We start from the raw sequence: 15,023 nt of genomic DNA on the forward strand, positions 1-15,023 counted from the left end.
CTTCAAAAAATGTTATTATTTCTATATTGCAGCTAAGTCAAATTCACGAACTACTATAGTTGCAAGTTGACTATCTAAGGCTTCTCGACGCAAGTATAAGGAGAGGACATTATCATCGTGCAGACGAGGGCGATCAACACGTGGTTCAGATGAATAACGTCCGCCCGTCCACACCAATTCATAGTCCAAAAAGTTTCCTCCTTTGGTCGCTTTAAGAATTGTCAGAGCACCCGCGCTTTTATCCCCGGAGTTAGTACCGCGGTTCTCGGGAAGGATAAAATAGATATCGTTCTGTTTTGTTACCGCCATGACTCCGCGCTTCCCGCCAAGAAGCGCAGTAACATTCGGCAGAGAACTTTGAGTCCAGACCCCTAGATGAAGTACGTCGTCAGACAGCAGAACGGCAGTAAGGGGTAGAGACATACCCTGAGGTGAGCGGTAGTAATGCTTCCACTGCATATGCCCCTCCATGGTATCGCGATTCAAGACGTGAACACCACCCTCATAGTCTACGACCTGATCTTCTTGGTTATGCGCACCGCTACCCTTGGGGATACTAAAGACCTTGATACCCTCCTTATCACAACGAACGGTTTCCCCCTTTTCTAATTCCGCAATTGTAATGCCAGCATCATTCTTCCAGCTACGCCCAAGGTCATCGCTGTAGCTGTACCAGAGATCATGGTTATTCTCAATACCATTCGGGCCTGCTTGTTGTTTGTGTTGCACGCCCGTGGATTTATCCCAGCCCTCAAAGGGGACAAAGTCACGATATGTCCACGTCACGTGAAGTCGTGAGTTAAAGTAATCAAGACCATTGATATACGGGTTGTTGTCGCTTCCTTCAAGGTAAATACCCATCGAAACGTACTTTCCAGTCTTACTGCTGTAAGTATACAACTCTTCGGAACCAAGTCCAGCCCTTGAAATGATCAGCCAGTTGCTACTCAAAATGCTGTCGGGTTTGACTTACATGCCTGTTCGGTATGAAAATATCATATCCTGATCAACAGCGAGGAAGCGAGGATAGGTGATATTAGTAATCGGGGCAACTGTTCCAGGAAGGGTGTCCAAAGTAGTCGTGAAGATGGAAGGGTCCCAAACAACATGCTCGGGATCCGTCGCAGCGTCAGCCTTGGAGAATCGATAATGTAAACTGAATCACCGGGTTTAAGTATTTCTGATTCCAAAAATCTCCTTCAGAACAAACACTTACTGGCTACTGTGATGGTCATACGCAAGATGAATGGTCCCATCACCATGACAGATACCGATCTGAATCGTGTTATGGCCATCATCCGTCACCTGAGCATAATCCTTAAACACGATAACTTCCCACGCCTCCTGCGTCAAGAGTCTCCGTGCGAGATGAACATAAGTTTGCTCGCTCCCGCTCCCTTCACCGGACACTGAGGCATAGAATGCAGTATATTGCCATCCACGGAACGACAGCAGGATATCCTGTTGCGCCGACGTCCCATTGAGCAGCCACTGGCGGTTCGGTGGATCAGAGCCCAGTACAAGCTCTGTTGACTCTTTGAGCATCGTGGCGTTGCGTTGCGTTGCGTTGTCGCTTGTAACTAAATTGAGGGTGTTGGGAATTACGAGCACGGAAGATATGGTTGGTACGTGACTGGGTATTATCAAGTAAAGTAATTCCTTCTAACTAGCAACTCCACCAGAAACTATCTTCCCCAAAGTACACTCCCATACCCAACACGCAGTAAAATACCTTCGCCTCGAGACGCTCTCACACTCACTGATTGGTGGAACCTCACTCGGCAAGCGATAGCCCGGAGCCTGTCCTCGGGCTATCTACCCCTTACCCCTATGCAGCGGACCATCTATCGGGACTCGCGGGGGTGCACAATTTCAATCCTCTAACTCTATTCTGTAAATGTTATTTTTGGCAAATTCGCGCGGCTCGTGATAAAAACCTTGGACTTTACTATATTACAAGAATGGCACACATTCGATACCTGTCTGGGTTAGCTACGGAGTATAGTTACGTACCCCTTGCCTATATAACTGGCTCTACTTAGCTCTGGGCGGGGACGCGGGGGGGGACGGGGGAGTGCGGAGTGGAGTGGAGTTGGCTGGGCAAGCGAATCTACGAGAAAGCTAATCTCACCACCACGGTGCACAGACACACACACACACCTCTACGCCTTCAATCATCTTCATTAGAACTTCTACATCCGTATGGCCTACGAAGCCACAAAGATCATTCGCAGTTCCACTTTCTCGGTCATCCTGTTCAGCCATGATATCCAGCTCGGACAGCATAGCCTGGCTGGCTCAATTCCTGCTAATAGGTTCTTATTGGTGGATTGATCGATCTTGGATCTTGAATCGTGCTGTGGATTTCCCCTTGGCGTGGATGTGGATGTGGAGTGCATTTCCTGGTAATTTCACCGCAAGCGTTCAAATCCGGGGATCCCGCAAAAAAGATGGGTGTCTGTGTTGCGGGACACATGGTTCTCCGCTTCAACGCGAGCAAGGTGCCAAGGTCGATACAATGAGAGTGTGTAGAGGATGGAGCCTTCAGATCTTCTAACCTTGGTTGCGCCGTCTTCCCGACCAAGCTGGAGGAGAGACGGGTTAATGATATTCTTAGTGTTGATTCTTCAATATGATGATCATTCTTTCAAGTATATATATGAAGCTTAAGCTCGCCATGATGATCCTTCCTTTTTATTTTATTTCGTACCAGTCACTATCTCATGATCACTGGATCTTATTCATATAATCGATATTCACGATGCTTTCCCATCTTGTCTCAGCCCTAGCCATACCGGCTCTTGTTAGCGCGGCTACTGTCACGTATTCTGTCCCAGCAGCTGCTCCTACTACAGCTGCTACTCTGGATGTTGCGCCTGTAGCAATCTCGTACGTACTATTCTACGTCTAACCAAGACCAAGTTATGGCCAGCTTTATTGACATGATGGATACAGCATCGAGTTCTTCACCTGGCCATCATACATGACAAATGTCACGGCAACCACCCAATGCCTTTCAAACTTCGAAGCTTTGACCGGTGAATGGCCAGCTATTCGAATTGGTGGTACAACACAGTAAGTTCATGATCCATCTTACCCACCTGATGAGAATTCAAAACTGACTCGAGTTAGGGATCGTGCAGACTACAACCCATCCACGTCAGCATATGTTGTATACTCGACCAGTAGCGCGACAGGTGTCCCGACTATTCTTACTTATGGACCTAGTTTCATAGACCTTGCTGCGGCATATAAAGGAAGGGTCACCATGGGTAATTGCCCAGCTACAAACTATTTTCCGGATTCTGCTAATAAAATTATAGGTCTCAACCGTGGTCATAACAATATCACAAACACCATTCTTGCTGCAAAATACAGCAAGTCTAAAATGACCAACCTGTATGCGATAGAAGCTGGAAACGAACCAGAATGTAAGTTTATATTGCTTCTTTCTTCAAGATCCCGCTTCCTCTTTCCCGTGCATTAGTCTGATGTGGGTGTAGATTGGTCTGGTGCCACTGCAGCTGCAGATGCGCAAGCTCAAGACGACTGGGCCATCCGCATTGGTCAGGCGATTTCCACAACCGACATCATGGAAGAGGGTAACTCGTTATCTCCACCTCCAACCTGGGGCGCGGCCGAGTTGATAGCTACCGAGAACTCAACTGTCACGCCGTATGTGAAGACCTTCTCTCACCATGCCTATCCTGGAGGAGATACAACGACTTTAATGGAACATTCATTAACTGTGAGCAAAATGGCTGTGTTCAAGGCGGATATTGCAGCCGCGACGACTGCTGGGAAACAGTATGTCTTTGGCGAAACAAACTCGGGTAAGTCCTTCTTTTTCTCTCCTCTTTTACTAGACTCTCTGGCCAGCGTTCTCATACTTCACTTTGCTAATACAATCTCCAGTCTCCGGTGGTGGCGCAGCATCAGTAAGTCCAACATATAGCTCAGCGATCTGGACTCTAGACTACGCTCTCTACGCCACGACCCTCAACGCCAAACGCTTGTATTTCCACCACGGCACGCTCGGCGCCTGCGAGTATTGCTGGTTCGGACGCTACACCATGGGAGCCTCGTACTACGGCGCCTATGCAGCCAGCGCCGCCATGGCCAGCGGCTCCAAGATCGTCATGCTCGATGCGGGGACTACCAACTACGCCACATACATTGTGTACGGGAGCACCGGGGCGCCGTTGCGCGCCGTGCTTATCAATACGGATTTCTACTCTGGGTCTGGGACGCGCGGCAGCGAGGTGTTTAAGCTGACGGGCTTCTCGACGACGAGCGTGAAGGCGAAGCGCCTTACGGCTGCTGCATCGACTAGTAGGGTGGATGAGGGGGCGTCGCCGACGTTTGGCGGGCAGGAGTTTGAGAATGGGAGTTGTGTTAAGACGGGGACGGAGGCGTACGAGACGACTACTGTTTCTAGCGGCGCGGCTAACTTCACTGTTAACGCGTCCGAGGCGCTTATCGTCTACTTTTAGGTGCAGATGATCATGAGGTGGTATAGCCAAGTACGTACCGGGTATATATTACGCTTGAGGAATTTGTGGGGGAGTGGTAGGGGGCTTGGAAGTTGGAGCACATAACGTACCATATTCTGTACATACTTTACTTTCTAAATTATGCTCTACTTTTATATAAATACAACTTAGTTACTTATACATAAATCCAAGATATACGCTTTCAAACAACTGTTTCAAATTACGAGCTGGTACCTTACCTTAGCGTGCTGCTCCGCTCAACCAAATACGCAAGCTAATCGCTTTCATAAACGAAAAACAATCTTGACTTTTCGCAATCAATAGCTATAGGAAGGAGTATATCAAAAGAGCGGACGAGTGCAGGAATGCCGCATGCAGCTTCTTTATTGCCAACGGCCCAACGGGCATAAAAGAAGCTTCCTCTCTGTATATAATTTTAGGGCATCTATTCCGAGGATGGATTGATTTACTCGCCCTCTATCTGATCTCTTTGCGAGTAGTATTAGATAAAGCCTCTTAGATGTGTTCCGGTTCATACATATGAATGAACCGTTCATTCGTGGATTTAGAGATACTCGGGAGTAAAGCATCACGGTTCATTGATAAACGAGCTTACAGTTGAACCAGTATGGCTAACCCTTTCACTAAAGTTGAACTAGTGTGGGAAAGCATAGACATTTATTTAAAGTGGAATTCCCACACTGGTTCAACTTTTAGCCACACTGGTTGAACTGTAACCGCTTAATGAGCTGAACGAAGTTGATAAGCTTAGAATCACCAGCGAACTAGTTGGATTCATGAATGAACCGGAACAGATGCGAGCGAGTTGGCTTGGTTTAAGTAAGAGATACACCCCACTATATATATCTACATCAAAACTATACTACGTATAAGGAGCGCTTGTAATAGTCAAACTTGAAAACAATATAAAACTCTCAACACAAAATCGAAGAAAAGGGGGATGTGCGTTAAAGCGAACAGATGCTGACTGGGCAGTTAAATTCTAATTCGCGCGCAAAGTTCCCAGTAATAATCGAGGTACTATACAGTAGCTAGCTGTAGATCTCTGCCAGATTTCTCATTGATCAACACCAACGTTACGAATGCCCTTGCTACTGCGGACATTATCAAGGAACCGCACCACACACCTCTACATATGTATCTTGCTTACGAAGTATAACAAACAAACTGAATTTCAATTTAATCTCATTATGGCCTCGATCCCCGACCGCTATTACCCCCAAACTAGCGTATTCGGATACACCCCCGACCAGGCGCAAAGCAGTAAGCTCAAGGTTCCCCAAATAGGCTCGACCCGCGTACATTGATAGCCCGAGCGGCACCGAATGGGGAACGGGGGAAGTGGCGAAGCGGCAGAAAGTAACGTTGTCCGGGGTAGCCTTTCGCGTCCCCGGACCATGTGCTGGTGCTGAAATTAGGGTCGTGTGGGGAAGAGGGGAAAACATTTCTCCACCTCTCCCCAAGCCGCCGGGAATTTACTGGGCTTGTTTTAAGAGGATCAGCGCATCTTCTCGCTTTGCCGCGCTACGTACAATTATATACATATATACAAGCAAGCAAGCAAGCACGAATGTAGTTTGCGAGTGTCCTTCTCTTCTCTTCCTATTCGGAATAAGTCAGATAACTTCTTCTTTCTCATGGATATATGAACCAGCGCAATCTATATATCAACTGCAGCACATACCTCAGATCATCTGGTGGTCTGATTTACCAACCATAATAAACAAAGTAACGAAACTACCGCACGGGTTGCAAGACTGAATAATATCGACGTTACAATGTCACAACGAACAGGCAAAGCAGATGCCGAAATGATCGAACACACCGCCGTCGAGCAAGAACTCGAGATGCATATACCCAATCCCAAAGGCGGCGCGCCTTTGATGCGTTCCAAGGCAGACGAGCTCAGCGTCTGGCAGAGTGTACGGGTATACAAGCGGGTTGGGGTTATAGCTATGCTTGCTGCATTTTCCGCATCGCTGGATGGTTACCGTAAGTAATTTCACGATTAATATATGTGATCTATTTACGCTTTGATTTACATAATATGCCCGTGCTACGGTATATGGTTATATTGTATTTATTTTCCCTTCGCGGCACAAACGCAGACGCACAAGTTAACAGCTAGGTGTGTTGATAGAGATAAACCTCAATGGCGGCATCGTTTCGAACAAGGGGTTTATCAAGCAAATGGCCAGCCCAGGGACAGTCATCATTGCAGGCAAATATGTATCGGCATGGGGTGGGATTCAATCTGCTGGCCAGTTCGTCGGTCAAGTTGTACGTGCACCCTCTGAAATGGGATCATGATATCCATCCCTATCTTTTGGTATCTACTGACAAGTTCTCCACTAATAGCTTCTCCAATATGTTACTGAGGGGTTTGGACGTAAACCTGCCCTTTTGATCATCTGGGCTGTCCTTGTACTGGTTAGTCAATGTCCCCCTTCTCTTCTTTCCAATATGAATTTATTTTTCATTGTCTTTATATGTAAAAGTGTCGCCTACTAATGTCTGCTTTTGGGACTAGAGTATCTTCACCGAAACATTCTCCAGCCGTTGGGATCACTGGCTCGTGGCAAAACTACTCTCCGGCATGGGTGTAGGCATGTTGCAATCCACTATGCCTCTCTACCTATCTGAGATTGCTCCAACTCAATTGAAAGGATTCTTTATCAACGCATACAGTCTGTGAGTCTCAGACGCCCAGCCCTATTTCGCTATATACTGCTATGCATTGCTATGTTTATCTTATCCTACATCGAAAAGAATGATAGTCACTGACTGTATTGCCTTTTTCTAGTTGGTTTATCCTGGGTCAATTATTTGCTTCTGTAGCCCTATATGAGCTTAAACTTTCAGACCCTTACAACTACAAGGTTCCTATTTATACCCAGGTAAGTTAACAACTTTCAAGCTTGAGCCACTGAACAAAACTAACCGTAATTTCAGTGGCCAATGGTTGGTGTTATTGGAATTATCTTCGCCTTTCTCCCCGAATCACCTTGGTGGCTCGCAAGCAAAGGAAGACTTCGTGACGCAGAAAAAGCCCTTCGATTTTGTAACGGTGGTGTTGAGGGTTACGATTTCCAGGAACAGATTGTTCGTGATCCTCCAAAGTGTTTGTCCAAGAAGAAAGCTTGCGCTAACTAAATCCGTTCATAGGACGTTATGACAGCTACCGTCATGATAGAGGAACAAACCGCAGAACTTAACAAAGAGGTTGGGCCATTGGCGGTTTTTCAAGGCCGGAATCTTATCCGATTCGTCATCTCTGGATGGCCAAAGATCACCCAGCAATTTGTTGGTTTGACTGTATTCAACACCTTTGCCGTCTACTTTTGTAAGTGACTTTTATACTGTATATCTTGCAAGGGTTGTGCTGACTTGACTTTCATAGTCCAATATGCGGGCAACAAGAATCCTTTCCTCGTCACCGTCATTCTCTCAAGTGTGCAACTTTTGTCAATGATCCTAACAGCCACACTCACCGATCAATTTGGTCGTCGTCCCCTCACCGTCTATCCCTATGGAGTAACGACCTTGTCTGTCCTATGTCTGGGAATCATCGGCTGCTTTGACTATAAAAAGAAAGCAACAGGCTCACTCCTAGTAAGCCCAGCTTAGCCTCCGCATACAAATTTACCCCCCCTTCGAAAGCTACGTTGCTGACTCTTTCGTCCCTAGATTTTCTTTGCCTGTTTAGCCACCTTTTCAACCACTGGCGCTTCGGCCATCGGCTATGCCTATGCAGCTGAGATTCCCACGCAACGCCTACGCGCGAAGACTGCAGCTTGGTCTCTCGCCATGTCGAATCTCGTAGGAATTATGTTCAGCTTCTGCACCCCGCTTATGATAAATGGAACTAGCAAATGGGGGGTCAAGACGGGTTTCTTGTAAGTCTGGTTTCTCTTCCACTCTCAAGGATATCAATATAGTGGAGAGAGAGAGAGAGAGAGATAGAATGCTGACGCTAGTCCTGTAATACAGCTTCGCGGGTACGGGCTTGGTTACTACAGTTATTGCCTGGTTCATCCTCCCAGAAGTAGCACGTCGGACACCGGCTGAAATCGACGAAATGTAAGTTATACCCTATGCCATCGCTTACACATTGCTGGCGAGAAGCATCTTGCACACTTCAGGGCTGACCATGGCGGACGTGACAGGTTTGAGAAGAAGGTCAATCTCCGCCAGTTTGACAAGTACGTCACGGATGTTCAGGTGCACGCAGATGAGCTGCACGGGCATGCAGGAATTGCTTGAGTGGTAGAAATTATTTTATGTTATGAGAGTAGTAAGAGAGTCGGACGGAAGGATGAGGCTATGTCGGTCACTGATATTTGAGCTGGATTGAGTAAGGCTTGTCATTGGATATATAATGTTTCCGAACTCTATACGTATATACGCTCTCTTGTATAATTCGAGATTCTTTGATAGCAGCATTAAACTTTCCCGCGACCATAGAAGCTATCAATTCTGATATTCAATTCTTCCTAGTCCACAAGTACGACGACAAACCGGGAAGACCTTAAAATGTGATTTAAAAGTCGGTGGAAAACCCCCCTTTTCTAGTGGGGTTTATGGCCAGTACTATGTCAGGCCCCTATTTCTTTAAAAGTATAAGCTGCTTTATAAGTATAGATTATACTATAGACATAGGTTATTATACAGTCCAGATTCGAGGTAGTCGATGTATTGTGAAGTTCCTAACAGTAATTGAAGCCAGATTATCACTGGCAGTCTTGTTAGTACATCGGTAGCAATGTAATAGAATAGCGAACTTTATGGTTCTAGGTGATATGATGATTATGTGGCATTTTAATAGCTTGAGCCTATACATAAATTACCTGGCTACTTGGAAAAGAGACACAAAGATCGCCTTTCCTCTTCTCCCAAGTTCCAAATTCTTGTAAATCTCGCCAGGTACACAAATCGATCACTTGATCACCTGCTGGCGACTACCAAACTCTTCCCGATATTGAATAGCAAAGGGCTTCAAAGTCACGCGCTTGCTTAAAAACCAAAAATTCCAATTCACCATTTGGAGGTTACCGAGACTTCTTAAAGACTTAAACCTCGCCTTGAGTCTGATCTTCTCCACATCAACATCGCCATCTACATCCGCAAACATGGGTTACCTGACACTCACCACCTTCAAGCCCTTCCCAAGACTCGTTCTTGAGCTCCGTCTACTGGTATGGAAGTTCGCCGCCACCAACATCCCTCCCCGAGTCGTCCAGACGAGCCCCAAGCGACCCAAACCTCCAGCAACAGCACACGCGTGCCACGAAAGCCGGCTCGAGACCCTGAAGAGCTACGCCCTCATTAAACTCCCACGGGGTATCATACTACTCAACCACGATAAAGACGCACTATATCTCAACGAGCGAGAACCCATGGCTCTTCTTCGACGCATGGCTGAGTGCAGCACAGGGTGCTTCAAATCGCTCCAATTGCAAACGATAGTCTTGGACCTGGAGGACGCAAGGGTAGTGAAAACGGTAGCAATAGGAGTAATCGATAGAAGCCCTACGAGTGATCAGATATGGAGCACGATCGCAGACGTTTCGCCGAATCTGAAGATGGTGTTCGTGGTGGGGGGAGCTCATGATTCACCTCGACACTCGGCAATGCGTTCACACGCCGTTCATCTCCGACGAAGAATGCAGACAAATGCCCCCCCAGGACGAATCATTACACCGATATCTATTGAGTCCTTGTTTCAACGGGTATCCGAAGCGTGGATGACGGACACGCGTGACATTAGTGCAGGTCTTCGAAAGGCGAAACGAGAAGGTTGTATTGGTGCAGACATGGCTGTGAGGACTTGCTGTATAGAGAAGGTAGCGAATTTCATTCCGGGATGGTTGTGAAGGGTATGGAAGGATAATTTGGAGAACTGGAGGTTTGGAGATTCTCCTCAACGTGCGATACTTTCAGGCTGCAGGAAGAAGGGGCGATTGACTGGGCCAAGCCACTAGCAACGCCAGTCTAGTTAATCAGCTTTATAGTAGATATACATTCCTCCCTCCACTTCTCAATTGTGCCCTACACTATCTCTGTGATCTTCTCTTCAAACCTCGTAGAGATCGAGCCAGAATCATTTGTGCTGCCAGTGCTTTAAAACCTCTGATATATCTTACTCTTTGTACTGTATCACAGACTCTTTTAAGCATGAAGGGAAACAACTTCTCGCTAATACCATTATTATGACTCCATCTATGATCTATATTGCAAAGTAAACAATCCAAATACAGACTGAAACCCCCCTGCCCACAACATCATATTCCAGAACTATTTTCTCCAACTATGCTTGCTTTCCAATAATCTCGAAATATAGATTGAGTTCAAGGTATTCGTCTCCTCCGAGCTCGAAGGAACCACCAACTCCTCAACAACTTCATAAAGCACCACGTTCACGCACAATCCCAATGCCTGCGCTTCCTTTAGACTACGAGCGACATCCCCGAAGATATCGAGCATTTTCCATGCCTTTATCAAGTTCGTGAAGAGGTCTTTGTTTCTATGTTCGGGCTTTAGTCTCTGGAGATGAGTTTCCAGGCCGTGGCTCGTGGGGCCGTTGAGTACCGCTAGGACGGTTTTGAGGCGCGCACTGCGTCACTGAGTTTGCGCCTGTAGATGGGGCAAACTCTTGAGGGTTTGGATAGCTCATTGTGTTGCAAGTTTGTGATGGTGTCTGGAATGCTTTTTTTTTTTATGGATAATTCAGTGTTGGTCGATCTGAGGTCGAGATTCTTTACGTCTTTCTGCCCCTTTCTCTAAGCGAGGACGACTGGGTGGAGCTAAGTCCAGTTCACTTATAGTCAAACGAATGAGACATTTCATACTCGACCCGCAAATTTCCATTAAATGCTGACACAAATTACCCACATTTAGCGCTAGCCAAGATATCCCTGAATTTAATATATGAAACTTTAGCCTTTGAGTCAATTAAACAAACATACTTTTTGGCCCCCACAACTAAGAACCTGGCAACATTTTCGAGCAACAACACCACAAGCAGAGCTTCAAACAATCGTTTAGGATTACCTATTTGCCAAACTTCCTCCTCGTATCATCTCCCTTTAGCCGGACAATTTCCATGACATGCTCCACGGTCCACGAGCACTCCGTTTCTCAAAAACAGTCCTCTCACTCTAAATGTTGCCATAATACTAAACTGCGAGGCGAGGTGAACTTTACCTTTGTAGAGCCTCGTAGAATGATCGCAATTTGGGATGGCATGTATAGATTGTCACTAGCGTTGGCTCAATTACTAGGCTTATATATTCTCATAAAAGAGCTGTTTATTTGTATATATATAGGAGCTGGTGAAGAGGGGGCTGTTTTAGTAATTAACCCATATGCAAAACAGCTTCCAAGTCTTTTGATTTGTTCCAAAATTCAATTCTTTTACTATGGTAATACGTCGATCATATCCAACTTTAGCATGTTCAATTAAGATACTTGTGATTGATGTCCATGTATTCAGTTACCGTTCATGGTTTCAGGAAGAGGAATATTACCCGGCCAGCTTGGTGCGATTGGACTATTCTTGAAATGTGGTGCTATGACCACCTTGATATTCGTGATCTTTGGGTGCAATAAGCGTGTGGGGAAGGGACTAGAAATCCATGATTTGAGGGAGGCGTGGTATATTGAATAGCTCAAAGCTATCTTTGACTATTGCCGTCACAAACTGGAGCGAGAACAAAAGTCGGGATGTTTGGCGGGGGTGGATATAAAGGTTATGCAACGGAAATGAAGATAGTCTCGAAATAGATGTGGTGGAATGCCGCACTGCGGCTTTCTATACTTACCATAATATGATAATTACATTCTTTCTATTTTGAATTGAGGTTTAAGACTCTCATAGCATTCCCCCCCAGCGCCGCTCTCTCCTTCTTGCTACCTCCACCAAGAGCGCCTTTGATCGCCTCATAATTCGTCTCCACACTCGCCCATTTCTCACCTTCCTCTTCCAGAGGGGGAAAGAACGGATGATCAGTGCCGAACATAACCCTGTCCTCTCCACTGGCTTGAATCGCAGCTTTCAATCCAACTTCACTGTACACCACTGCATCCAGATAGATGTTCTTCTTCAACACATCCCACACAGTCTTCCTTCCATTTCCTAGTTTCCCTGCAGCCTTGAGATGCGCATCATGCTCAATACAGCTTTCTATCCTCCCTGCCAAGAATGGAAGAGTGCCTCCCGAGTGTGCAAGAATCATCTGCAAATCCGGCACCGTCTCAAACACACCCGCCAAGATCATTCTCGTAACTGCAATGGTCGTCTCCAGCGGAAAGCCCAGGGCGAGCGGCAGAACATGACCATAATCGTTTGCTCGCTCCCCCCATACCGAGCTCGGCAGTCCATAATGTGGGTGCAAGAAAATCGGCAACTTCGCATTTTGCAATGCTTGGAAGATAGGCAGGAGCTCTGGGTCGTCTAGCCCCCTTCCTAGACCTGTTGTTCCTAGAATAATACCCCTCATGTACTTGAGTTCCTTTAACCTCGCGATCTCCTTCCCAATCACATCCTTTCCCCCACTTAACGGCAAAGTCGCAAACGCAAATAGCCTGCCTGGAAATTTCCCACACTCTTCATTTACTTCATCATTGATTCCTTCAGCGGCTTTTGCAGCTTCATCTGCAGGTACCCAGTCCAGCCATGGATTTGCGAGGGAGATGACTGAGATGTCGATGGAGTGTGTGTCCATGAACTCTATCTTCTTGTTGATGTCATAATATTCTGATCCGACTGGCCGGCCTCTGGAAGTGCTCTCTGTATCCTCGGCAGGAAGAATAACTAGACGGAGAGAGGAAGATGGGGGAAAAGAGCGGATGTAAGGAATGCTGGAGCGGGATTTGAGGAGGGCGATGTAGGAGGGTGGGTAGACATGGGTGTGGATGTCCACGATTGGAGACTTGGTCTCCGCCATATTGTTGACGAATCTCCCGGGATGAGATGAAGGGAACTGAAGGGAACTGAAGAGGAAGTTTGTTTATTTATTTATTTATTCGGAAAAGTCACCAGAGTGGTAAACGCGGAAAAGTCACGTTTCACTAGTATTTTTACCCCGCCCCTCCCCCGCCGCTACCCCTTTATCATGACCCCACTTTCGTTATCAGTTGGAGCCGAGACCCCTTGCCAAGACATATCTCACTCCGTACCTGCCCCTCTCGACATGAACTGATATATGTGATGGCGGAGGGCGGCTTCATCCGACAATTGGGAGTTTATGTACTCGCTGTCGCTCCTACAGAGATCCCCAGATTTCTCTCAAAATTTATCTGTACTGTGCTACCCAATTGACTAGACAAAATGGCACCCCAAACCAGCGCCGTCAACAGCGACAACCTCTTCATCCCAGTACGTCCATCCCCCTTCCATCCCCAGAACCTCTACCACCAACTAACCATCTCACCAGCTCGTAGACTTCTCCCTCTTCCTGAACGGCACGCCCTCCCAACGCCTCAGCACCGCGCAATCCATACTCCACGGTTTCCAAACAGCCGGCTTCGTCTACCTAACCTCCCACAGCATCCCTCTCCCGGCAATCAGTCGCACCTTCTCCACCTCCGCGACCTTCTTCTCGCGGCCGCAGTCCGAGAAAGATGCCCTGCGCTGGACCACCCCCCAGTCGAACCGCGGCTACGTTGCCCACGGCCGCGAAAAGGTCTCCACGCTCACCGACAAGGACGACGTAGCTGCGTCCCGCGCTCAGGCGCCCGATCTGAAGGAGAGCATTGAGATCGGGCGCGAAGGCGCGGATGGGACGCCGAACAATTGGCCCCCGTATGAGGGGGCTGGGAAGGAGTTTAAAGATGTGATGCTGGGGTTCCATGATCTGTGCAAGGAGTTACATATCGAAGTGATGCGTGCCATTGCTGTGGGTATGGGGCTCCCGGAAGCCTATTTCGATGGGTATACGGATGCGGGAGACAACACACTGCGGCTGCTGCATTATCCTGAGGTGAAGAAGGATGTGTTTACGAAGAATAAGCTGCAGGTGAGGGCCGGGGAGCATACGGATTATGGGAGTATTACGTTGTTGTTCCAGGATGATAGAGGCGGGTTGCAGGTCAAGAGCCCTAATGGAACGTTTGTGGACGCGACGCCGATTCCGGGGGCCGTGGTGGTTAACGCGGGGGATTTGTTGGCGAGGTGGAGTAATGACACTATTAAGAGTACGCTGCATAGGGTGGTTGAACCACCTGCGCCGGAGGAAGGAGATGTGCATCCAGCGAGGTATAGTTGTGCGTATTTTTGTAATCCAAATTTCGATAGGCACATTGAGGCGATCAAGGGAACATATGAAGGCGAAAAGGGGGGCAAGAAGTATGAGGGAATTAACTCGGGGGATTATTTGGTGCAGAGGCTGGCTGCTACTTACTGAGTCCTTCGATTAACTTGTGTTTTGTGGCTTATATTCCGTATTGCTATTTTGTAGTCCAGCGATGTACCTGCAATCTTCCAGCAAAATCCAGCAAATTGTTCTCCTA

The 15,023-nt window shown here is 47.2% G+C and overlaps 4 protein-coding genes across 4 annotated transcripts; 3 read left to right on the forward strand and 1 right to left on the reverse strand.

Annotated features, from left to right (window-relative positions):
* Positions 1-2,761: 2,761 nt before the first annotated feature.
* Positions 2,762-4,493, forward strand: LHYA1_G006822 (Beta-glucuronidase; the record flags this gene model as incomplete). Its single annotated transcript, XM_031151755.1, has 6 exons — positions 2,762-2,889; positions 2,956-3,075; positions 3,133-3,272; positions 3,324-3,431; positions 3,504-3,833; positions 3,916-4,493. 6 exons carry the CDS (start codon positions 2,762-2,764, stop codon positions 4,491-4,493), a joined length of 1,404 nt encoding a protein of 467 aa, XP_031003589.1.
* Positions 4,494-6,292: 1,799 nt separating this feature from the next.
* On the forward strand, positions 6,293-8,777 carry MAL11_0 (General alpha-glucoside permease; the record flags this gene model as incomplete). Its single annotated transcript, XM_031151756.1, has 11 exons — positions 6,293-6,506; positions 6,655-6,794; positions 6,873-6,944; positions 7,045-7,205; positions 7,318-7,411; positions 7,467-7,616; positions 7,680-7,857; positions 7,915-8,126; positions 8,202-8,410; positions 8,505-8,594; positions 8,657-8,777. The coding sequence occupies 11 exons, from the start codon at positions 6,293-6,295 to the stop codon at positions 8,775-8,777; spliced, it is 1,641 nt and encodes a 546-aa protein (XP_031003590.1).
* A 3,581-nt stretch (positions 8,778-12,358) lies between these two features.
* On the reverse strand, positions 12,359-13,459 carry acmsd (2-amino-3-carboxymuconate-6-semialdehyde decarboxylase; the record flags this gene model as incomplete). Its single annotated transcript, XM_031151757.1, has 1 exon — positions 12,359-13,459. One exon carries the CDS (start codon positions 13,457-13,459, stop codon positions 12,359-12,361), a length of 1,101 nt encoding a protein of 366 aa, XP_031003583.1.
* A 383-nt stretch (positions 13,460-13,842) lies between these two features.
* encD_4 (2-oxoglutarate-Fe(II) type oxidoreductase) lies at positions 13,843-14,917 on the forward strand (the record flags this gene model as incomplete). Its single annotated transcript, XM_031151758.1, has 2 exons — positions 13,843-13,890; positions 13,949-14,917. 2 exons carry the CDS (start codon positions 13,843-13,845, stop codon positions 14,915-14,917), a joined length of 1,017 nt encoding a protein of 338 aa, XP_031003584.1.
* Positions 14,918-15,023: the final 106 nt, after the last annotated feature.

Source organism: Lachnellula hyalina (genome assembly GCF_007821495.1).
Source record: "Lachnellula hyalina strain CBS 185.66 chromosome Unknown contig00117, whole genome shotgun sequence".
NCBI classification, from domain to species: Eukaryota; Fungi; Ascomycota; class Leotiomycetes; order Helotiales; family Lachnaceae; genus Lachnellula; species Lachnellula hyalina.